Source organism: Mixophyes fleayi, chromosome 2, assembly GCF_038048845.1.
Source record: "Mixophyes fleayi isolate aMixFle1 chromosome 2, aMixFle1.hap1, whole genome shotgun sequence".
NCBI lineage: Eukaryota > Metazoa > Chordata > Amphibia > Anura > Limnodynastidae > Mixophyes > Mixophyes fleayi.
In genome coordinates this window covers 262163884-262190268 of record NC_134403.1, presented here as the reverse complement: position 1 = coordinate 262190268, position 26385 = coordinate 262163884, and the positions used below count along the sequence as shown (strand labels likewise).

The following is a 26385-nucleotide window of genomic DNA, read 5'->3' as shown; positions in this document are numbered from 1 at the left end:
AACAGAAGCTACGGGTGCAGACCTCCTTCTAGATAGAGCACACAGGTCGCTGTGCCCCAGATCTGCTCCAGGCCAACAACCAAGAGATGTCATCCTCCGTATGCATTTTTATCACATCAAAGAAAAAAAATCATACAAGCTACGAGGAACCAGGACTCAATCTAATACCTTGGAAACAACATTCAGCTATTCGCGGACTTGGCTCCTCTCACTATACAGAAGCGTCGGGACCTGAAGGAAATCACAAAGACCTTACGCCAACATGGCTACCACTATCGCTGGTGTTTCCCCTTCCGGCTCCAAGTTTTTACGGAATCCAGGCCTCTCTTCGCGAAGACTCCTGCAGAAGGTGCCAAAATACTGGAAAAGCTAGGTTTACCTCCTAGTAGAGCATCTTCCCCGGTTGCTACGGCGTCTCAGCAGGCCCCGCAAAATCCTCCACGAGCTGAATGGGACACCGCCTGACATGATCAGGGACCTGACGCTGAAAAACCTGGACTATTGAACTTTTTCTACCAGTCTGGCACAGGATATCCATAGAGAACAATGGACATAACTTTGAACTTCAGTGACTTGTCCCCTGAGGGCACCAAATGTTGTCTCGTTTCTTTTTCTCCCTGTTGCCCCCACTCCTCCCTCTCACTCTCTCTGCAGGTACGGACACCATATGCAGGTGATCTCAATATAAGTTGATCCCGGCTGCCTTGCGGAGGGTGCAAGGAGAAGAATCGATCGCTGATCTACCATCTTTGTGCCTCTTGGCACTGAGGGACTGCATCGCTCCAAGACTACAGTTTAGTCGCTCTCGTTTGATGTATGCTCATAGATTATCCTGCAATGGTGACGTTTTACTGTTTCGAATTCTCTGCACTTGTAGTGTTTTCATAGTTCACCAGTCTAATGTTATACTGTTATTATTATTACTATTTAGTATAGTTTTGTACTAGACCAGTTTGTAGTTTTTCTTACAGGTTGATGTTTGCAAACCAAATGTAAAGTTTTTTGTTTTTTCTTTTCTATGTTTATGCCCCCCACACACTTACGCCCACTCCCCAAACTCCAATCCAGTTTGGGCCCTCCCTGCCACGCCCCCCCCCCTTCTGTTGCTACGTCTTGTAGCAACACTTTCCTACCTCTCCGAAGTTTAGCAACCATAGGCCGGCCACTCTATGCCCGGCCTTCCTTTCTCCTCCCTGGCTAGTTGTGTCACGAGCCGCGGCGGCCGCGGGCACCGCCGCGACTCAGTTGCTGTGTGTTCGGATGTCCCGGCCGTCGCCATGGCGACCGGGACGTCACTTTGCCAGGGCAACGGCCGGACGCCGGGAAGGTTGCCTAGGCGCTCTGGGCGCACTAGAGAGTAGGGCACATGCGCACTCTGGCGCAATCAGGCAGGGGCTGTGATTAGTATCAGAGGAAGCTCTGATTGGCTGATACTAGTACTTAAGGCAGTGAGGTCTGCAGCCTCACTGCCGGTTATAGCGTTCTGTCCTCAGTTCTGCTACCTGCTTGTGCTCCCTGTTTGGTTACTATTACCGTTGATTGACTACCCGTGTTTAACCACTGCTTGTTCCTGGAACTTTGAACCCTCGCTTCTGACCCTGACCATTAGCCTGAACTCCGGATTTTGCTCCTTTCGCAGGTTGCAGACGGTTTAAACATGACCTTGTCCCCTGCCCCTTTCCTTTTCCCAACTTTATTCACGCCCTCATGCCTTTTCCGCCAAAACATGTATCTGTCGCGACCTATAAAGGGTTGGAGATACGGGGGAGCCCCTCGGTAAAGCATTCTAGACTACCTTTTACATCATGTCTCTTAAGTTACTGACAGTCAACGTTAAGGGGCTGAACACACGCCAGAAACGTACTACACTTCTGGCCGCCCTTAAAAAGTCACATGCAGATATAGTTTTCCTGCAAGAGACCCACCTAACCGAACCTCACGCAACACTTCGAGGAAAGCTCTTCTCACAGACTTTTTTCGCTTTGGCTGCTTCCAAGCATCGAGGTGTAGCCATCCTGATTAGACCATCTGTCCCACTGGTGGTGTGCCGTTCGATCACGGATCCGGAGGGTCGTTATCTTATGCTTATAGGCACTTTGGGCCAGCTCCCGGTTACTCTGGTATGCTGCTATGCTCCGAACACCGCTCAAACCCCCTTTCTCCAGAGACTTTTCAGCCGCATACATAAACATGCCGAAGGCCATTTGCTTATGGGAGGCGACTTTAACATGATTCTAGATCCTTCTCTAGATACACACACCTTCATCTCAATCCCAGGCACACTCTGTGCGGCAGGCTGCTAGATTTGCTTCATTATTAAAGGAGAATTCTCTTCTAGATGCTTGGCGGGTGGTTAATGGCACCGATAGAGGTTATACTTTTTATTCTCACCCCCATTATGTATACACTCGGATAGATTACTTCCTAGTCGACGCTAAATTAGCTACCAAACTTCGCGGAGCTGAGGTTCACCCGTTCACCTGGACAGACCACATGGGTATCTCTTTAGTTAGACATAGGAAATCTCCCCAAGCGTAGTCCAAATTGGCAGCTGGATGATTCTCTTTTGCTGAATCCTGCGACATGCCTAGAGATTGCAGAGGCCCTCACTGAATTTTTTAACCTTAATGAAACCCATGAAGTATCTTTGTCCACGATTTGGGAGGCGCATAAAGCCACAATTCGTGGACGCCTTATCAGCGTAGCTTCATCCCGGTATAAAGAAGAGCGGGAGCAGATATCCACACTGGAGGCTTGCCTTCTCTCCTTACTTACCCAGCATCAAGGTTCCTTGGACCAGTCACATCTGAGGGAGTTGACGATAGTGAGGGGCCAGCTCAATGCGGTACTATCCAAAAAAACAGCCCGTACCCTCAAATGGACTCAGCAGCTCTTCTACGAGAAGGGTGACAAGGCAGACTCCCCACTAGCCCGGAAACTTCGCCAGAGACGCACACGTAACGCAATCTCGTCTATCAAGAACTCCCAAGGGCAGTCAACATATAACCCAAACGCTATACTGAAGGAATTTCAGTCATACTACTCCTCACTATACAACTTGAATGCCTCAAATCCAGCGCCTCCTGACTTAGATAGGAAAATAAATGCCTACCTGCGTTCGTGTAAACTTCCCCAACTATCTGAATCGGAAATTGAATTTCTCAGTTCTGATATAACAGACGAGGAAACCATTATAGCCTTACGAAGTATGAAGATAGCCTCTACCCCGGGGCCGAATGGTTTCCCTGCTAAATATTATAAGAAATTTGCAGGGATCCTCAGTCCAAAGCTGGCTGCCTGGTTTAACTCTATATTCGATGGGACTCCCTTTGACTTGGCCACAACCCGAGCCCGGATTACTGTTATCCCCAAGGAGGGTAGAGACCCTTCTCTTTGTAGTAGTTATCGTCCTATATGCCTACTTAACGTAGACTTGAAAATATATGCTAAAGTTCTCGCAAATAGAGTTAATTGTATCCTTCCGAAATTAGTACACCCCGATCAGGTTGGATTTGTCCCAGGCCGGCAGGCAGCAGACAACACCAGACGGACCATAGATCTCATTCAGCATATTAATGAGCGTAAGCTACCCTCCCTCCTTTTATCTCTCCATGCCGAAAAGGCATTTGACCGCATTGGCTGGCCATTCATGATGAAAACCCTTTTGGCTTACGGCTTCAAAGACCGCTTTCTTAAAGTGGTCTCTGCCCTGTATGTTAACCCGACCGCTTCTGTTCAGATGAATGGGTGTTCCTTCCCATCTTTTCAAATTCAAAACGAAACACGACAAGGTTGCCCCCTCTCCCCACTTCTGTTTGCTCTTACCATAGAACCCCTGGCCCTGAAAATATGACAAAATCTCAATATCTCTGGCATACAACTATCCTCCAGCATCTATAAGATTGCACTCTACGCAGATGATATCCTCCTTACCATTACTAATCCCCTAACATCCTTACCAAACCTTTTTCAGGAGCTCGATAATTTTTCTATAGTCTCGAACTTTAAGGTCAACACGGCCAAGACGGATATTCTGGATCGCAATATTCCACTGAAGTTGAAGCAGCTTATGGAGCTAAATTTTCCATTTCACTGGAATTCCGATAGTATCAAATATCTGGGTATAGAAATTACTAGAAAGGTAGAAGACCTCTACCAAGCAAATTACCTCCAATTGATAGCTTGCCTTAAAAAAGACATGATTTCTTGGGACAAGCTGATAATATCTTGGGTGGGCCGGATTACATCAGTGAAGATGAATTTGCTCCCCAGGCTGCTTTACCTTTTCCATACCCTCCCCATCAAAGTCCCTCCCTCTACTTTTAAAATGTTGCAAGCTTCTATTATGCGCTTTATTTGGTCAAACAAGAAATCCAGGATCTCTGCTCATATTCTACAACGCTCTCCCATGGCAGGTGGCCTCGGCATACCCAATCTTCACAATTATTACTTTGCGGCACGCTTAGCTCAATGTGTCCAATGGCACTCCCCGCCTGGGACCAGGGTCTGGGTTGATATAGAATCAGACCTATTAGGAGGCCCACCGATTTGTTCTATCCTCTGGCTCTCAGCCACACAGCGACCAGCCCTTTCTCGAACTCATCCGGTATAGCCCTCTCCCTTTCAATTTGGTCTCGGTGTAGTAGAAAGGCATCGCTATCTCCCGCCCCCCAGATACTTATACCTCTTTGGTTAAACCCAGCTTTTATACCACGTTCTATGTACGCATAATGGGCAGGGGAAGGTAAATAACTGTTGCTAAACCACATAACAAGGACTCTAACGTTCCCTCAGTTCTCAGAATTAACTGAGATGTGTGGGTTCACGATGGGACAGTTCCACCAATACTTACAAATCAGACATTATCATCAGCAGGTCAGGTCTCAGTTGTCTGGCAGACCCTCCACTGTGTTTGAGAATTTATGCCTATCGGGACCATCCTCAAAAGGTCTAATCTCAACGCTATACAATGCCTTACTTCCCACTTCCACGGAGACCAAGGATCATTTTCAGACACAGTGGAAGGCAGATTTGGGAGCATCCCTAGATCCAGAAGAATGGTCGGACATCTATGAGTGGACAGCTCGTTGCTCTATAAATGTCTGTATCAAAGAAAACGCCATTAAGTTGCTACATAGATGGTATTATGTTCCCTCTAGGCTTCACATCATATACCCTCAAACAGGTCCAACATGTTGGAGAGACTGTGGCCATACAGGCACCTTCATACACACATGTGGGACTGTCCCAAACTGAGCCCGTTCTGGACAGAAGTTCTCGCATTGGCAATGGCTGTCCTCGATACTCCTGTGCCCTCCGATCCTAAGCACGCATTATTGCCTCTACCTCTCCCAGACCTCCCACCAAACACTCATAAGCTTCTTCGGCATATAATCAGCGCAGCTACCTGTCAAATAGCTGCCCACTGGAAGAACTCCGTTTCTCCAACGCTCCAAATGGTCTGTGGTCGGATCTGGCACACTTATCAGATGGAACACATCACCAGTGTGCTTAGGGGCTCCACCGTGTCCTTCAACAGGGTCAAGGTCTGGTCTCCTTGGGCCTCGTATTGCAACCGACCTCTGCTCCAATTTTAGTCAAACCCTATCCATTACTAAAAATACTAGATTGAACTATTATCTCCTGCTAAAAATATAAAGGCATGAATTCCTCCTTCCTTCCCCTAACCTTCCCAATCTGTTCTCTCTCCTTCCCCCTTTTTGCCTTGTCCCTCCCCCCTACTTCTTCCTCTTTTCCCCCTTATTTGTATAATTTAAAACAAAATAACATCTTCATGGTACCATGTTCATATGAAGCTGAACTTGTTTTGTAAAAGCTATGTGATAGAGTGCTATACACACTGTTAAATTTGTATGTGCATTTGTCATTTTACTATTGTACCTTTCAAGAGTTTTATATTTTGTAATGCTGTTCAAGATAAGATGTTACTAATAAAATGTATTTAAAAAAAAATAAAAAAAAATCAGTGCCAATCTTTCAAACATAGGATGGTCCATAAAAAAAAATCAGACAGTTGGCAACAATGAACATGTATGTAAACTTAATACCACATTTGCACATACCAAATACAGCATTTTTTCAGCATCCTATACCACACTCAAAAAACCTCTGATATATAAGAGGCTTGTCATCACAAGCAAACTATTCATACTGCGACACTGGACGACACTTATGACATCACATTTACAATATAGCTGTGGTTACTAATTTTTTATTTCTTGCCCCATAATCATGGTCACTACAAGTATTATCCAACTACACTTGTTCCTGAGGACTTTGTATTCATTCCAGCAGTTTCCTTTCAAGTCCCCAGATGGCAGCATCGCACACTCCGTCCCAGATTCCTCTGAGTGTCTTACATTTCTTTTTCTCTCGGGATCCTAGAGTTACAGGGCCCTTTTTCCTCCTGTATTCATCACTTTTAACCATTGCATCAATCTACACAATTTCTAGAGGGGATATGCAGTAGAAATCAGATTTCTCCAGCACTAACCTCCTTTTAGTTGGTTACCACAGTGCCCATAGAACTCTATAGAGGCTGCGACATTAGTAATTTATGAAGTAGCGGAAAACATTGCTTTTCGTTGCAAGCTAAGGCCATCTCAGGATGACGTTAGCTTACCTGCCCCTATGGGGTCCAGTGGCACTTGATCCCCCACTGGGTCAAATATTGTGCACATACAAGGAGTTTAGACACATATGCACATTTTACGTTCTGCATTTGCGACAGCAATAGGCTACAGGTGACGAGTAAAACAGTTTCTGTGGGAAGGGGTCATTGCCATTGTAAATAGCTGCGGTACTACTTTATTCATTGCTGCGACTTGCAGAGATACATAATAAATGTTACCACTACTCAATAGTAAATAGACCCCTATGAAAAGTATAAATAGAGAGAAAAATGGAGAGTGAATTAGGGCTTAGAGAAAGTTCAACGAGTTAAACGAAACACGACAGTCAAGAGGTTCGGCAGTCTACCAATTTGGTTAAATCTGCAATATTATACTATAGCAGGAGCAGCTGATGGACAGACATCTTCATTTTGCATGATAAAATACGTGATAAAGTTTGTATACTGTCTGACTGCTTTTTAGACGTTGAATTTATTTATTTAAATTTGGAATTTAGTAGCTATTAGGATTGACTGGACTATACTCCTTGAATATAATTTTGGAGTAATTCATATACCTAAACAACAATGGAAGTAGAGGATTCTTTGCCGCTTCCCAGTGTGCGTAAATATTTTCCTAGAATATAGTATATCGGATTGAATCCCTCGGCAAGAAAATTGTGTGAAGTGGGAAGTAAATTGATGAGTTTCAACATTGAATGTTTTGATCAAGTTCTCCTCTCAGGCTGATATAATTGTTGCAGGAGATTTGAACAATACCATCTCAAAGTAGATAAATCTTACACTAAATTACATATTTAAAGGATTAGAAGGCTTGATAAAGTTTAAATATTCTAGCTGTCTGGAGGACTCTAAAGGGAACATCTGTGTACTCTAAAATTGTTTACATATTTATACGCCTATATCCCTTCAAAGGGATACATTTGAAAAAGTGAAGGTGTTGCCTACAGCAACCAATCAAATTCTAGCCGTCATTTTGTAGACTATACTAAATAAATCATAGCTAGAATCTGATTGGTTGCTCTAGACAACATCTCCACTTTTTCAAACCTGCAGCTTGATAAATTTACCAAGTGTCATTGCAACAAACATTTTGTTGATCACCTAGGAAGATCATGCACTTGCTAATATAGAACTACACGTATGTGTATGATGCAACATGAAACTTGAGATTATGTAGATTAAATAAATCCTTCTTAGATGCTACTTCACTTCTACGCTGCACAAAGAACGGAGGTTTTTTGTTTTTTTGAGAATTACAACTCCTGGCATACCCCTGAATGCTATATGGGTAGCTCATAAAGCTACTCTGAGAGGTATCCTTATCAGTTGCAGCAGTCTCCTCAAGACCTGATTATTCAATAGGCTGACCAGGGTGCAAGGCTTTTGGGGAAGGCTATATATATATATCAGTTTATAAGAGTAGTTGTTCTCCAAAAGTAAAAATGTAGCAAGGTTTTAATCTTGACATATTCCCATGGCAACGACTGAAGACAATGAGTCATCCTTGGCTAGGCGCTTGAGGACAAGCGAGTAGGAGAGACAAGAATGGCAACAGCGCAGGTGTATCTGTCCCCTCCCCCTCTTCACCCTCAGTAGAGCTCGTTCATGCCTCCATTCTGCTACACTGTTCTGATTTTAATGAAAACTAAACGAGTGAAAGATTACTATGTCCAGTTTAAAAAGTCTAGTGAAGGTTTGCCTGACACACATTGGCCTGGGGAGGGGGCACTACAAGCACATTAGCCTATAGCATCCTAAACCCTTAATTAGGCCTGAGTCATTTTAAGAAATTGAGGAAAAACAAATTAACAGCTGTCTACCTTTTTACAAAAAACACTACATGAAGCTCAAACTGTAAAATGTATTATGACATGTGTATTTGAGGGTAAATTAAGGCCATACTTAAATACATATTAAAACTTTGCTTAGAACAAAACTGCTTTTCTACAAGTATGGCATAAAAGCTGTTTGCTTGCTGACAAAATTAAAAATTTACAAAACGGCTCGAACCATCAAAGCTGTGAGTTCTGTCTCTGGGAAACTTACCAGCCACAAACAACATATTTTACACTTGTTTAGAGACTTTTTTAGTAGCTTGTATTCTGTCTCCCGAAACCCACAAATCCTCTTGGTCCAGATGGGCTGACTGGTAGATATTAAAATGAAAAAAACAAACAAAAAAATCACAAGACACTTTTTAGTCGAAACTTATGGATTATTACAAAATTATAGCAAGCCACAAGATGTGGCTGCAGCAATTATTACAGTAATACATAAGACAGATACCACAGACTGTGCAAGCTATAGGCCCATTACCTTTAATCAAACATGAAGCTACCAACCAGACACATGGACCTAATATGCCCCTTTCTTTAGATGCTGAAGGCTTCTGCTGTGATCAATTCTCCTGACATTGCAGCAGTTTATTATTGCCTAATGTTTCTGTTAATGGGTCTTTAGCTTTCCTATTACAAAAGTGGTAAATGCCAGAGATACCCCCTTTCCATTTTGCCTTTTATCAGTCCATAAATGCCCATCAAGGTGGCCAATATGTAATATGTGTTCACTTTACACAGGTGATTTCAAGTATACTCTTACTTGCCCTATGCCCTCTTTTACATAGCTTTTTGTGGTTCTTCAAGAAGTTCATAAGCTTTCCATTGTTGAATTATTTTATATTTCTAAAATTGTAATCTTTGGATACCAATAGAGGGTTTATACAATCCCAAAGTTCCTCTTATACTATGGCTGTGCATCACACCCACGTATATCCTTCATTACATTCCCATCATGTAATAAGATATTCTTTAGATATTTGGAACAAGGCAAATAATTTTGGTTGCTATGTCCACTTCTCATCCCCATGTAGGATACCACCAGTAGTCTTCGGATCACCAATGAACAGACTAAACGTAGTTGCCTTTTTTCAGACTGTTTAAGCTCCTTTCTGAACTGATCAGTGGTGACTAGTTATATTGCACATACTGGGTATTTTATCTACAATTACAGATGTGGATCATGTCTAGCCTTGAGAGCACTGCATTATGTAGAGAAAAAACAAAACAAACAAAAAAACACACGTGAAATCCTTATGTGCACATACCAAAATATATATAAGGTTTTTAATGGTCCAGCTATGATAACTTTGGGACTGGAGCAAGAGAAAATGGTGGAAGATAAAGCTGGGGGATGATATGGAGTGGTTATTCAGAGCAGTTAGATTCTTAGAGAATCCCACATTCACGGAGGTATTTGCACAATGCTGGTGGAACTTTGGTAACAGAGATACCATGGCCTATATATGGTAGAACTGTCCAATAGCACAACCCTATTGGGTAGAAGGAATACGCCTTATTAATGAATTGCTTGTTCCCAACACACCACTATCTCCCTGCACCAACTAAAGCCACAAAAGCAAACCGACCACCCATCCTCTAGCATGGCTAGAACTTCTATAGTGGTAATATGGAAATGCCCACTGGTCCAGTTATATCCCTATGGAAGGAAAAGATGTGGAGGACGGTTAAGAGTGATGATAATTATAAAAATACATTGTGGGTGGAGACACAGAAGATAACATTAGCAGTGATAAGGGACATACCTGGTTTCCATTGTAGTCCAAAAGGTCATACATCTGTCCTACCCACTAAATAAATGACCACACACTGCTTCAGTGACAGGCCCACAGACTGTGGCCATCCACGTAGTGCCATTTATAGGTCAGTGACTATACAGTATTTGATTGCTTGGCCAAGTTGTTTTCCTTTTCTCCTATTCTTAGGAGATACTGTAAATCACAAAAGCAAAATGTTGTAAAATGTTGGTTAAAAAACAAAACACTGTGCCTCCAGGTCTCTACACTAATACCCTCCCAAACACCATTCAATTTACACATCTTTAGCTTCAGTAACACCCTTACACACACAGCATATCCATCACTGGGCACAGTAATAACCTTACACACACCACACAATGTCCCACTACTATAATACCCTATGTATTCTACAATATGCTGCATACTACCTACTCTACACTAAAACCTTCTTCTCACGCACCACTAAAGCCCCATACATTAGACTGGAACTAGCTGTCTGCACGAATATCAGAGCACAGTTATCAGACAGAACACATTACATCCACACTTCCTGTTATTTACACACCCAAACATGGCTTTTCAACCACAAACTTACATATCAAACCTATAACTGTATAACCTCAAATAGTACACAGCACTCCTTCTGCAAATGGTTTCCTTGACCCATGTCTGCTGTAAGCGTTCAAGCTATTATATTCTGACTATACTGATCTTACCTATATAGAAAATGTGGGAAAATAATTGAGATTACCTTCTCTCAAACACCTCCACACAGCACAAGCCTGTCACACATCTCATCAGACATTGATGCATGTTGCCTATCATAAAACAACACCAATATGAATAGCTTAAGAGACATAGGACATATCTTAAGGCAAGTAACGCTTGACTAAAGCAAGAGCAGAAATATGCAGACCACCAGAGGAGATGGTGACATCACAGTCAATATGGAGTAAAAAAAACAAACAAAAGACATTTATATGGCATAATATACACACCGTGCTGCCCCATGGGAGCACTATATGGGAGCACTATATTAGCAAACTCAATAGGTAGCTTTTTAGCTAAATGTAATATACAAACTGAAGTCATGTGGAAGGATATTTTTTGTTGAAATTTTAGACAATGATACAACTTTATTGTTTTGCCTTCTTGCAGATCAATAAATAGAATGAGGACAGATAGGGAGTGAACTGTTGAACATGAAGTCCAGCTTCGTGAATATTTTCTTTCTTCCAGCACAGTATCTAAAAAGCACCTGAACATGCAAGGTAAAAAATAAATATATAAACGCCCAACGCAAATAACTTTTCACACTTGAAATTTTAAAACTGTTGACAATTTAATGATTGTTGTTTTGTAACCTGTACCTTTTTGTGTAAAACTTTGAAGGTTATGTGTACACATGGGAGGGAAGATTCAATTAGCCGCGAACTGTCTCGCAGGCATTCCAGAGACACTTTGCGGCAGATATTTTTTACAGAAATATCCGCTCATTTTTCTTCACGCCCCATATAGATGCAAGGAAAAATGAGTGGATATTTTTATCATGGTAACGATAAAAATGTGCAGCCGCTATGTTCTCAGTAACATCGCTGCTAATTGAATCTGCCCCATGGTGTAATTTAGGGAGACAGAGCAACCACCTTAGCGGTTGAAATACACCTTTCAATACATCTTCACTTATTTAACATATACGGAAAATCAGAACTGTATAGCAGAAAGTTGTCAGGAACAAGCGCTACTGAGGGTGAAGATGTGAAAGTGTAGGAGCTGTCGCGTCTGTGCCGTCATACTTGTCTCTCCTACCTCATTTATCCTCAAGCGTCCATCCAAGGAGGACTCATTGTCTTCAGCCTTTACCATGTGAATACATCAAGAGTAAATCTTACTACATTTCTCTTTAATGTTTCCTTTTTACTTTGGAGGACTATTCCCTTGTATTTTAAAATTATTTTTTAGTTTATACTTCTCCATGTCACAATTTCACATGCTCAAAAATAAGCCTTATGGCCCAAGCTGCAAACCTGTAAGCCTATTGGATAGTCAGGCCTTGATAGGATGGTCCAAAAAATAAAATAAGTGACAGTTGCCAACTATGTACACGTCATACCACACATTTGTACATTCAGAGTACAGCATTCATTCAGCATCCTATACCACACTCAAAAAACCTCTGATATATAAGTGGCTTGTCAGCAGAAACAAATTTTTTATAATGCAGCACACTTATGACATCACATTTACCATATGGCTGTGGTTACTAATTTTATTATGTGTCCCATAAGGTCACTACTAGTATTATCCAACTACACTTCTTCCTGAGGACTTTGTATTCATTCATTCTAGGTGAAAATTGCAGCAGTTTCCTTTCAAGTCCCCAGATGGCAGCATCACACAATCAATCACAGATCCTTTGCATGCCTTACTTTTTTTCTCCCCCAAGGATCCAATAGTTACATGCACAGGCTTTATTTTGCAGGGAAGGGGAGGAAGTTTACAATGCGTGATGCAGATATACAGTAGAATGCAGTAACAGCCCATACTTAGGCTCTCCTTTGTGTCCGCGCTCTCTCTCTCATATATATATATATATACATACATATATATATATATATATATATATATATATATATATATATATTTATATTAGCATCCCCATTTCTTTACAGTCATACACACACAAAACTCATTGAGTCAATCAGTAATTTTATACAAACGAAGGATGCTTATTTTACCAATTCATAAAAGAAAAAAAGAAAAGAACCAAGTCTGGAAACCCAAGTTTAATAAGGCATGCTCTCTCTGGGGGAGGGGGGGCAGATAAATGTTTACAAGATTTGTGAATGAGTTGGAGGACAGTTGCCTATATTAAGGAAAATGAATAATATATGTAAATATAGTATATGCAGCCACACCAATGCATTTGTTATGCCTTTCCAAAGGTCTTGTGTTCCCTTTTTCTTGAAACATTGTCAAAAGATCCAAGAACTGTTACGATTTTCTGACGACTGCTAAGAAAGTTTGTGCTCTGACAATTGCATCAAATTCTAATTATTGTAAGTCCATATTTGTGAAATATGACCCAGGCCTGGATGACAACAATACAGTCTTCTATGCAGAAAATAAAACAATAATACAACAGCTGCAAATACTTTTCTCCCAACTAACACTTCTAATTTCTCTTACAGGAGAATGTCAGCAATACAAGCATTCAGTAACCCAAACATCTCAACCTGCCACACTCCATCATATTGATTTAATAACATTATGTAAAAGCAATACAAATGTTCTGCAACCCCTAGCAAATAGCAGCTTTTTTTCTTTTTTAAAAAAATAAAATAAAAAGGTTCTGCAGAGGCTAAACTAAGACAAGCAAATATCTGATTGGTGGCTAAATGTCACAGACAATTGGTTCTACTTTTACCATATGTTATTAAATAGGATGTAAGTTCTTTAAGGCTTGGGTATGTATTTAAATGGTGCCATGCAACGTCCAAAGCACCATCTGGGTTACACTGTAACTAACTAGGGATAGGTGTAATTAATTGCAAACAAAATGTAGCACGTGGCATGCTATATAGAAAACAATTATGTCAATTCTCTTTGGCTGCTGTACAAGGTAGCCAGCTGGCCATGGCCCTTTGAAACTACAAAGGCCATTGTTCTCATCCTGCCATTAGGTAGCAGAGGAACATGGCGTTTGTAGTTCAACAGAGTTGCAGATTGTAGACCACATTATAGTACAACTGAATTGTACACTTGGTACACAGCAGCTACTTTAAATGGCAGACTGCTTTCTGCTATCAGACATCAAACTAAATGTATTCGAAAGTGTTACTACTATTGTGGCTATTATTTAAGTGACAGTCTAGTTAAGAAAAAGACATTGCTCTGCCTGTTTGCATGTCTTGCGGTCTCGCTTGTCAGCGATAGGATTCCAGTCAGTGGGTTTGGAATGCTGAAGGATTGTGGGGTTTTGTTGGCAATTCTGAAACCAATAGACAGCTGCTGCAAAAACACTCTCCTTGTGCACGATATAAAAAGTGCACAACACATTTATCTGCTCTTCGTTGTCCAACACAGCATGTTGTTTGTAAGACTACCATTCATATGGCTAAGCATTTCCATGCCAAGAGACATTTACTGCACATGACGTAACAGCATGTGCCAAATTGTCCCATGAAATGAAGAATTTTAATGATCCTTAAAAAAAAAAATTATAAAGAGAAAGAAAAAAAAACTCTCCCAAAACTGTATGTTTTACAGTCTCCCCAAACAAAGAAACCTAAACATTCAGGACTTGTGTACGCAAAGACAGAACAAAATAGAAAAACCTATTTTACATAAAAAAAATTCAGCACATAAAAAGCGTACACTGCAGGATGACCTGCCATATATAACATAATTTATATATCTATATGCATGTATAAAAACACATTTCTGTATGACAACTCCATGCATATAAAGCACTGAGCTGACAGTGGTATGAGAAATCAAAAATACAATATTGGCTTTTGTACAACTTGCACTAACTGCTGGTCATGAGACTAGCATTGCACCATCTGCGATTGGTCTGTTCCCAATCCATTGTGCTCCTGGCCTTGAAGCAGTCTAGTTCTCTAAATGAACAAAAGAACATTTGCATCAATATTTAGAAAGGCTTTATGGTTTTTTTTCCTAAAAGCATAAAAATAAAAACAAAATTAACAAATGCAATGAACGTTATAGTGTCTATAATTATTTTATATCTAACCCCAGCAGCTCCAAGATGGCTTGCAATGCATTACTATGCCTACACTTAAAGTTACCCCAGAGCACTGTCCCAGTAGCTAATTTAAGGATTGTTAATTAGAGTTAACAGAATACAAAGGGCAAGTGCATTAACTCTTAACAGCAAGAAGTCAAGTTCTGTGGGGTTAACAGTACTACTGCTTCTTCCGATGTACATAGTCCAAATATATTGTCTTCTTGCAATCCACTGCAGAAGTTATGTCAGTAACTGTGTACTATAAACCTGTGACTAGTCCATTATGCAAAGCGACTTCTTCATAGTACAATTTTTACTATGCCTATAGTCTTAAGTGTGCAAATGTCACAAATCTAACAAGACTGAAATTTTCTATGTCAGTGTTTCAATATACCTTGAATTAAGGGGAGTTATGGAATGCAGAAATTGACATCTGAAAGATACTGATTTGTTAATCAATATGCATTGTTTGTGAACTAGGAAATCCTGCAAACTGTTTGAATCAGGCAAAGTTTAATAAATGGATCCCTACATCTCACTCGTGCCAGCCCCATACAATAAAACTGGATATAAGATGGATAGACACTGCTTGTTATATCCTGTTTCTGGAAGATGGACAGTATGCTCTGTACAAAGCTTGATTCCAGCCTCTGCTACCTGTATATGCACAAGCACTATCATTGCAACAGGTATAAGTGACAGAGGCCCTAACTTACCACAAATTCCACAAAGCATACTATCCATGATCACTCAATGCATGTACATTGCAGCCAAGGCTACTTTTCAAAAACCAGTTTTACTAATCCACATAAAGAGCAGTGCCAGTCTCATCAAAACATTGCCCTGCTGAATTCAATGCCAGTATACAGGTTGGGCAGAGCATGCATTATCATCCTCCGCCTTACACATTCATCCTCCGCCTTACACATGGTGTGCCCTTTCAGAGCTTTCATCTACAGGCAGCAGTGCAAGGTCAGCAGCAGTACAGAACTTTCCCACAAATTCATTAGCCCTCATTCAGGAACAGTGATTGTAAACGTACCAATGTATCTAGTGTGTGTAATCACATACATATGTATATACTTCTATTACACACAACATATTTATATGGCAGTGTAGCCCTCCATCCATTAAACACAGCCTAGACCCCTCCACCTGGTGTTGGTCTCCTCCAGGTTAAAGGATCAAAGTTTTATGGGGTACAAACACCAGCTAAGCTGGCAGAATGGCACAGTTTTTACTCCTTCGTACTGGGAGATATTCGGCAGTTGGGGTGCTGCACAAGTTCACAGCTTCACAGTCTTGGGGAGGGAAGCTGTGGGGTGGCGCAGTCCTACAGGTGGAAGACAGGTGCAACAGGTGCTGTGCCTGGGTGAAGCAGTAAGGGATGGCACACTTTGGTTGGAAATAGTAACATTTGCCCAGCTCCCTTTTCAGTGGCACCTTTGGGTAAAGGCAAAGGACATAGGCTGGGAGAAGAACAAGCAGGGTATACAGGGAGTAAGGATGCAACAGGACAGGGAAGCTGTGTCATTAAACATGCAAACACACAAGACAAAGAGGGACAAACAGAAGGAGTTAAACAGTAAAAGCGTAAACACACATGCGTTGTGTATATGAACATATTATCAAGCGCTTGTGTAATTAGATGTGAAATTTATTATACGACCAAATTTTTGTATAAATGTAATAAAAAAGAAACGTTTGCATGGCTTACACGCAGCTTGCCAATGTGTGAATACCTGGAGTATGTGTTTAAAACACTACATGTAGTTCATACATAAATTTATTCAATAAGTTTATGGCTCTATAATAGGTGTAGTGTTCATGACTGTTTTGAAACATTGCACAATGACCACAAATGAATGCTGCACACAGGAAGAACAGGTCTAGTGTACAATTAAAATTGTTCAGACCAAGTTAATGTGGAGATGGATAAAGCTTTTAATGAAAAAAATGTTTTGTTGTTGTTGAACAGTATGCCTATAACAATATTATCATAGCTGTGGACGCTGAATCTATGACTATACAAAGACTGTGGCTATGTGGTAACATGTTCTGTTGCTTCATGGGCACTGTATGCTTATGGCTTTATGAATAATATTTATTATATGATATATGACCTATATAGACCAAGTGTGTGTTACTGTTTGTAGAAAGCTGTGTGTGTCTGAATGAGGTGAATATGGGTAGTGGGGGCATGTTGGGTAACGGATAGTGAAAGGACAGGACAGCAAGGGAGGGATTGGTGACCGAATCCAGATGCCCAGTTGAGTTGGGCTTTTTTTTTGGTGTTAAATGGAGGTCTCCATGCTGTGCACAGGGCTCTCAGACGGTGATACTGTGATGTCCAAAGGGCGAGGGTCAACAGAGGAGTTGTTATTGTGGTTGTGCGTCTGTACAATGTGTCCCTTCAAAAGCCCCTGAGATTCCTCGCCCTCGCTGTCGCTGTCTGTTAGCTGGGGGTCAGGCTTCGCCTCCCGTGGAGTGAACTCCGGATGGGTCATGAAGCTATGGATGGCACTGTGGGTCTGTGGCTTCAAAAGCCCCTCGTACAGGGAGCTGCGGAACGCATTAACCACTTTAATCTGTTCCATGGGAAAGAAAAAAAAAAAGTGTAAGGAAACAAGTAAAGAAATAAAACTGGTTCAGAAAGGAGAAGAAACAAGATAGTGCAAGGGGAAATAAAGATTACATGAGAGAAAGGAAGGAATAAGAGAATTGAATATGAAACAATGTGCATAGGATAAGTGAATGTATACTGTAAAAAAAAAAATATGATAAAAAAAAAACTGAACAAGAAAACCCATGATGTAAAAGAAGAGGAAACAAACAAAAATGTATCAGTGACATAAAATCTCTATTTAGCATACATAATAACATAGGTTAACAGGGCCAGAAATAGGACTTACAAATCAAAATTAAATCCCCCCCCCCCCCCCCAAAAAAAAAAAAAAATCAAACCAACAAACACACAAATCATAAGGACAAGACCCCCCTCAAAAAGCACAAAACAAACAAAAAATAAAAATAAAATCATGAAGGATCTCCCCCCTTAAGCCCAGCGTCCAGGCATGGCTTCAGCGCACTAAAAAACAAGGCATACCACAGTGATCTTTGGTACAAACAGTTTGTCATGATTTCAGTATATCACGGTCAAGCATCTTTAAAGTTGCAGCCCCACTCAGGAATCAGAGAAAGAAAACAAATGTAGTCAAGTTGATCATTGGATGCATAATTGTCAGATTTATCAATGTGAAACAGAACCGACGTATCCAACCTTTATTTGAACATTAGGAAGAAAAAATTTAACAAAGGCTTTTTAGAAGTGACTTTTACATTAAATAACAAAGTGTGTCACTTCTTCACAAAGAGCCTGGTGGTCAAAGTATTCAGCAATGAATACCTAAATCACCATTACCACCCATAAATATTATAGGTAAAAAATAAATAAATAACGGTGAAATAAATCGTAATATTAGTCACAGATCCTTCGGACCTATGAGATTACATTACAAAACTGAACTTCATAAATAAGTCTTTGTAACTGGTCAGTGTAGTTCTAAGAGGGTCTGCACCTTTAATACCACACATTGATCTGAGCCTTTCACTGCACATCAATATAATCCAGAAAAGTAGGAGTTAGCATGCACACTCATGCATACGCTGCAGGCATCAGGAACCCCATGCAGACATTCAGCTGAAAAATTAAAAGCAGCTCAGAAGTACAAAAAGGAATAAATATATTTAGCAAGTTATAGCCCCTTCTATGAGAACCAATAAAATACATGTCCGGGACGCCTGTAAATGTTGACATCAAATTAATGCTGAAAGAGGTATTACATTTATTAGTAGCAGCGTTATCCTAAACCTTCACTACAGACTTTCCCCAGTGGACACAATGAGCCTCATTTAGAGTTAGGAGCAAACCCAGCTAAATTGTCAACCATGTTGTGATGCCAATGCCATTCACTTTCGCACGTGGGGAAATACTGCCTGCTTTTACATGTAGCACAAAACACAGGGCAGACTTCATTTTACACTGCGATTTACATATGAACTTGGACACGACCCCTTCCAAACGCACATTTTACCATCCCCTCCTGCAGCACAATATGAATTTGCTGAGATGTGAAATTGCACCTACTAGCTGGATTTACCAACTCTAAATGACACCCAGAGGTAAATGTATCAAGCTGAGAGTTTTCCGGCGGGTTTGAAAAGTGGAGATGTTGCCTATAGCAACCAATCAGATTCTAGCTAACATTTTGTAGAATGTACTAAATAAATGATAGTTAGAATCTGATTGGTTTTTCAAACCCGCCGGAAAACTCTCAGCTTGATACATTTACCCCCCAATGTCCAAATTAAGTCTATCATCTAATCCCCATTTTGCCTATGTGCTGGGCCCAATACAATTTAAGTATTTAAATTGTAGCTAGGTGTACGCTACGATTATTCATTCCTAGACTCTAATAACCTTTGTAAGGTTACAAACAAATCCTTTTATGGAAAGGATAGCTTTTATACCCATTCAAGGCCAGTAAACTGGGAGATTTAGGAAAAAAAAGAAGAAAAGGAAATGAATGGTGCAGAGTAAAACTAGGAGAAAAATGCTGCACACCAGTTGGTTATGATATAATTTTAATGGAAATTGTGCCTTTTTGGTGACTCTGAAATTTGCTTTCACTTTCTAGTGGCTAATGGTAACAGGGCATAGCAAAACAAAGTAGAATGACACAGATCAATAGAAAAACCAAAAAATGGCAATTTTAAGGGTAAAAAAAACCTGACACACTAATAAAGAGTCAGGACTCCGTAGAACCTGTACAACAGGCTAAGATGCAAATGAAAACACTTTGTGATAGCACTATGTCCTCATACATCCATGATCTAAGTCCATGCCTACAAAAAGTGATCATGTCTCGTCTTTGAAAAAATATATACTATCCAAGGACATAAAAAAAATAATTGTAATGTACTTAATGGGTCTGATTCATTAAGGAAAGTAAAGCAAATAAAATTAGCAAGTTTGAACCTTGACAAAACCATGTTGCATTGGAGGTAGAGGTAAATTTAAAATGTGAGGACAGATTTATAATTGGGGTAGGGGGTGTCCTAGATTATCTTTTAATGTCAGTGTAAAAATAAAGCTAGCAAGTATTTGTGTCCTACATAAAAAAAAAACAGCCAGTATGTTCCATATGTGCAAAATAATAAACTCATTTGTACCCCTTGTATTGTAACATGGTTTTGACAAGGTTCAAAGTTACTAATTTCTTTGCTTTACTTACCTTAATGATTCAGGTCCAATATCACTACCTTCTAATACCACCACTATAAAAATTACTAATTAAAATTGTGTAATAACCATTTTACACTTTTACATAAAATTACAAACATAACCGAAAAGTTATACAGAAGGATGACTGAGTCATTGTCTACAAAATAATGAAACCAGCACTATTCCCAAGAGAATGTTTACAGTTAGTTTAGAATTCTACCCCTCCTCCCTTTCCTCTAGTCCAGCTGCATTTGAAAGAGCAGTCTGTCACCTGCGAGGAGAAAGGCATCACAAAATAAGAATAGAAAAAGAACCGTGAAAAAAAGAAAAGAAAAAGAAAAAGGAAATAACAATTCCCATCACAACAATCCCTGTATTAGATGATTGAGTTACTTGGATAGTGACAGTATTAGAGACAGATAGAGCAGTGACCAGCAGCCGAAGTGCACAGCATGCATTGTAATAGTGTTGAACTCACTGCCCACAGAAGCAGCAGCAGCAGAAGTGGCTGGGGGAGAGGTAGCAGAGGACAGAGCTACATGTGTTGGGCTAGAGACATGTTTAGCATCGATGTGCTGGCTAATGGTGGAAGGCTGGCGCCTCAGAGCCCCTTGTAAAGAGGTACCGCCCGTCTGGAATGTATAAACTACGTCCATCTGTAAGGAATCAGAGGGAGACACACCAAAGTCAGAGGAGGAAGCAAGGAAAGAGAGAGAGAGAAAGAGAAAGAAAGGGAAAGGGAAAGTAATAAATTAAGGAGGACAGAAGGGCAAGTTACAGCAGGAAGGTCAGAGACAATACAGAACTCTGAACAAAACAGAAAGCCAAAAACCAGAGTGAAATAGAGGGGGTTAAATAAAATAAAGACAAGAGTGTGATGTGCCAAATTGCTGCAAAGATTAATCAAGTGTAAATAACAAGGAGATAAAAACGCTTTCATTGTTGTAAGTCATAGACAACAACAAATGTTTGCTTTTATTATACAGAATTGACAGGGCAAAAATCTGATCTGTTGCTATGGGTTACAATCATCTAGTTACTTGCTGAATGTTTGCATCCAGTTGGTACATCATTAACCCTTGGCTATGAGAAAGAGAGGGAGACAAAGAAACTAAAATGGGTCAAAGGATTTAGGGGGGGGAAAGGAAGGAACGGCAAGAGAGAAAAAGTAATTGTGGAGAATAATTATATTTTTCTTTAATAACAAACATCAGAAATAGAGAAGAAAAATGTGTTATTTGATAAGAGAAATTCCCAAGACAATAGTAGATTCAAGAGCCAAAAAAGATCCCAAGTTGACCGACACTAAGCTGCTTAGTGACCTTATCTCTACTCTGCAGACCCAGTCTGCCTGGATGATGAAAAAATATCCAGCACTCCAATGACTAATTTTCCAGAAACTTGATTCTAATTTGTTGCTCAGTTGTAATTTGATTCCAGAGCATACAGAAGAACAGCTCCAGAACCAAATGCCGAGTTTAATCATATATTATGTGTATATAAAAGCAATAAATACAAGGGACTGATACACATATTCATAAAATCATATCAATGTAAAGTAGATACAATACCCTACATATCATGCCTGACATAGTTTACTTTTCCGGCTATTTAAATCTCTCTCTCCCATATCCTTTGTCAAATGCATTCTTATCCAACAGTATAGTGTAAAATAAAACATGCCACTGTTATTATGGGAGCTATGAAATGGAAATCAAATAAGGTTATTACTGGTACAGTCTATTGGTGTTTTAAAGATACCAGCTGGGCTGTATTTGCAAAGGACTACTGAAGTGTAGGTAGTACTTCACATTAATAACCCTAGTCAGCATTCAGCAAGGATACTCCAATTCTAGCTCTTACCGTCAAAAAGTGCACAATTCTGCGCCCCCAGCAGACATCGCCATCTTTTCCTGCAAATTAATGTGCTACTCCACAAGATCACATTTATGTACACAGAAGTAGGCGCAAAAAGTTTCAAAATGGCTTTTGCGCTGTGTATGCGCAATTTTCCCCTCATATATTAACCATATTACCTGGAATGATAGCTATTTTCCCTCGTTGGAACTAATATAGATTTATTTTGAAGTGTAGAAACGATGAAACAAGTAAAATATGGCACCATTAGTAAATGGATAATTGCCTACTTGGTCTTTATTAGTAAATGTCAATCTTTTAAATATCCAGTCTCCAAACTTCTGCATTGGTCAGGATTTAAAATGTTGGGGCTTTTACGGCAGATCAGGACATTTGTCACGCCAAGCAGGTACATCTTTGATATAATGCAATCAAGCTGCAAAAAAACCTTGAAATGAAACAAACCCTCCCTGCCAAACATTAGCTACTGCAAAATATTGACTGACTGAAAATAGACCGACTCTGATTTCTTTTTAGTGTAAACCTCCAACAATGATGTCCTGATATTTTCTTTGTAATATGTGAATATAGGCTTTCAAGGGTAACATTTGAGTGGAACTTTAAATGAGCAGCTATCACTGAGGCATTGTGGATACATTTGGGCCTCAGGCACAATAAACCATTGAAAAAAAGTTTTACAGAGTAAAAAAAAAGAAAACAAACAAAAAAAAAAAACCTCACAAAATATGTTATGACTAATATAATAAAAAGGCTGGATCATTATGGCATAAAAAAGGCAAATGGGTGCTCTCTTTGTCTCAGTTACCTTATCAAGTCTACCTAATAAAATTTCAATTAGATCTGGCTATGAAACATGCTGTCTAGTGGTGCAGTGTCTGTGTCATCTTAATCAGAATGGGCTTTCCTATTTTTAACGTGCATAGCTTGGTGACTGAAACAATCTACAGTACTAAATGTGAAATACTGCCAAATGCTTCAGACTGTAACCTAGTTCACATCCTGTATTTGTTTAAAAGACAGCATGCTGTTGACATAAACTTGTGTGCCTGTTTTCATAGTTTTGACTGCAGAGGACATCAACTGGAACAGATTTTGAATGATGTCCCCTGGGTGTCTCTCAAGTACCTGAGTTTGTATCCGGTTCAAGCCTCTGAACCACAGGATCTGTCCTCTCCTGAGCTCCATTTCTGCATGGTCAATCTCATCAACATCCTCTTGGAGTTCCTCATGAGTAATATCTTCTTTCATTGGGCCATGGCCTGCCTCCTTCAAGAATTTAAGCCGACTTGTGGGAACTGTGCAGATTAACTATACAGCCGGGAGAAGAATAAAGGGAAAATATTAAGAAGAATATCAGTGTGAGGCAGTGACAACCGAGCAAACAAGGATAAAGAAAGAGCAGGTGCACAATGCTGAAAGAATGAGAGAAAGTTGATGTAAGCTACATCAAGAAGATAACACGGAAGATATTATTAGCAAGTTGTATAATAGGAATTGTAAACTAACCTGGCCCCACAACAGCTCACCAACTCCTATAAATATGCACCAGAACCACTGGGACAGGGTAAGGCCAGAACAACTGAATGGTTTTCCTCCAAATTCCACAATCACAATCTGCAGTTTGGGAAGGAGCCAAATATTAGAACAAGAAAATATATTACCTAGAAACCATCAGATCTTATACAACTATTTTTTACAAGGGGGAAGTATTTAGAATTTGAAGACTCTATTAACCTTTGCAGTGGCCGAAGGCCGCCTTTTCAGACTGCTTCCAATGGCAGCATGGAGTGAGCACAGGTGACGTGACTCATTAATGATGAAGCAATGGGGTGAACACAATCTTGACCAGAGGCTGATGATGCAATCATGGGTCAAAATCCATGGGAATACTTTCTTCTTTTTTTTTTACAGTAATAATGGTCAATGTGTCTTACTTGTTCCAGCATTGTGTGAGCCAAAATGTACTGTAAAGGTGTATATTAATACACCTTTATAGTACATAAGAGAATTTCTGCAACAGAACAATTACTAAATATTTACACAAATGCAAAGGGAAAATAAGAGTGTTATTGTGACTTTAAACTTCTCACTGCCAGTCTTTGTGTTTTCACCATGAATAACTTATTTTTATGTCTATTGTTTTGGCATCAGGTTTTTTTTTTTATTTATGGGTGTTAAACAGGAGAATTGACAGAATTTCATTTTTCCCCTTTATCTCCTCTCAGAAAACTAATTAAACACAAAATTGACACCTACATTTTTTCAGCAACTTCTACCCTTAACAGGAACACTAAATATGTGTACTTTACTGCAAGCTTGGTATATATTTTGTAAATAAACAGTTTATATAAAAATGTGTCAGTAGGGTTTTTCCTTTATATTCTTTTCTCTTAACATTTTATTACCTTTTAGCTAGTAAAGCATATGCTAACATGCAATACTATACAACATCCCAGTCTATGTAAGAGCATGTTGTGGCACTGGGTATTACTACACCCAGATTATCTTTTATGCAGGAAACATTGCTGTTTGTGCCACAGGGGCATGTTAATGATGCAAGCGGATACTAATCTCCAATCATGTCCAATTAGCAACTGGATGTCTAGAAGGAGTTTGCACTATTAAATCTATTCATAATATACATTTCTAAACACTAAAATCTGTTCCTGATTTATACTTCTAAAAATCCAATTCCAAGACTTGGTGGTTAATGCCCTCCACTCCACTTTTGTAATTGGGAAAAGTGGAAGTGTTGCCCATAGCAACCAATCAGATTCTAGCTATCATTTATCTAGTATATTCTACAGATAGATTTAATCTGATTGGTTGCTATGGGCAACACCTCCATTTTCCTATTTGAAGTTTTGATACATTTACCCATTGGTCTGCAAAGGCAAGTCTTGAAATTGAATGTTTAAAGGATAAGAGACTTGAATTGAAGATGTGTGCACGTCAGAAAAAAAAACTGAGGGAATTAAATATTTTCAAATTTTGAGATTCAGATACCTGTGCTGCAAACGTCCCTACAACCACTGCACAAAAGATAGGGTTCCGGAAGATGTTCTCAAAAACATTACGTTCTCCATGGATCTTTCGGGCATTGATCTCATTAAAAAGCTGCATCATAACAAAGGTGTTGAAAACAATAGTGTAATGTTCTGAAGGAGGGGAGTGCAGTGGGGAATTTCTCCCGCTGTCAATGTCAAAAAACGTCTCGCCTGTGAAAGGTAAAAAAAAAAAAACACAAACACTTTAAAATTCTAGTAGTATTTTTTACTTAACATTAGTATAATAGGATGAAGAAAGGTGGGTAGAAGAATAATGTAAAAATGTATCCATTATACACATACATAACTATACGTTCCCTTATTACGGGCATAACCAACACTTGTAAGGCTCAGCCTGCCCAGTCCTCATGAATATTTGTTGTTTTGTGCTTCTGTGATGGCAGATTGCTAGTCAATCGATTACATTCTTCTGAACATTAGTTTAGCCTTTACTATGTGTATGCGACAGGTGCTCTTTAAATGAAAGTTAAATTCAAAATGTAAATTTGCATGAATGATGTTATTAACATTTATAGTACATATATATGTAAAAAGCTTGGATGTTTGACACAAACTATGTTCTGGGGAGGATGTGATAGATGGATATTTCTATGTGTACAAGTTTCTCATTAAGCACGTATATGGAAGAGTATCAAGAATTCACCAAAACTAAAATATATTTGTGATACAAGTTTATGAGGGGTGCTTATTTCCCTTTACAAAGCAAACTTCCTGTTTGTAAGCCTGCTTAAGAATAAATCCACATGGAATCTCAGTATCTAAAATTAATGATACAATCTGACCCTGGTGAGAAAACAACGCAAGGTCTTATCATCCATCAAGGAGTATGGGAACTTTTATCTTTTATACTAGCAGACACCGAGCAATCAGAGGGAGCAATACATTTGGAACCTAATTAGCTTGATGTTGTTCAATGTGTGATGTTTTATCTGGATCCCCCATCTCTCTCCTTCAGACATTTTGCAAAATTCCAAAGTCCAGTATGTTTGTTCACCCAACTGATTGTACTCTTTGGAACCACTCATGATCCAAAATATGTTGTATGGTTTTAAATAGGGCCTCTATGTTTTATTAATTTGGAATAACACTGTGTTTGCTATATTCATTTACAAAGCCAGGACCAATCTACACGGGTATATACAACACAATCCATTA

At 39.7% G+C, this 26385-nt stretch overlaps 1 protein-coding gene and 1 long non-coding RNA gene across 7 annotated transcripts in view; one reads left to right on the top strand and one right to left on the bottom strand.

Moving 5' to 3' along the window:
- Positions 1 to 26385, top strand: part of LOC142138929 (uncharacterized) — a 72206-nt gene that overhangs the window by 1521 nt on the left and 44300 nt on the right. Inside the window, exon 2 of the long non-coding RNA XR_012688128.1 lies at positions 11409 to 11521. This is a non-coding gene — a long non-coding RNA (uncharacterized LOC142138929). The remainder of the gene's footprint in view (positions 1 to 11408; positions 11522 to 26385) is intronic.
- ATP2B4 (ATPase plasma membrane Ca2+ transporting 4) overlaps positions 13022 to 26385 on the bottom strand; it is a 94087-nt gene continuing 80723 nt past the window's right edge. For 3 of the 6 annotated variants that reach the window (XM_075196044.1, XM_075196046.1, XM_075196045.1), the window contains 4 exons: positions 25169 to 25380; positions 23669 to 23776; positions 23288 to 23470; positions 13022 to 17588 (listed from right to left, as the gene is read on the bottom strand). In XM_075196044.1, coding sequence (XP_075052145.1) covers positions 17295 to 17588; positions 23288 to 23470; positions 23669 to 23776; positions 25169 to 25380 — 797 coding nt within the window. In that variant the 3' untranslated portion in view covers positions 13022 to 17294. Of the gene's footprint in view, positions 17589 to 20762; positions 20941 to 23287; positions 23471 to 23668; positions 23777 to 25168; positions 25381 to 26385 lie in introns of all 6 variants that reach the window. The other 3 variants (XM_075196047.1, XM_075196049.1, XM_075196050.1) reach the window with 2 other exon arrangements.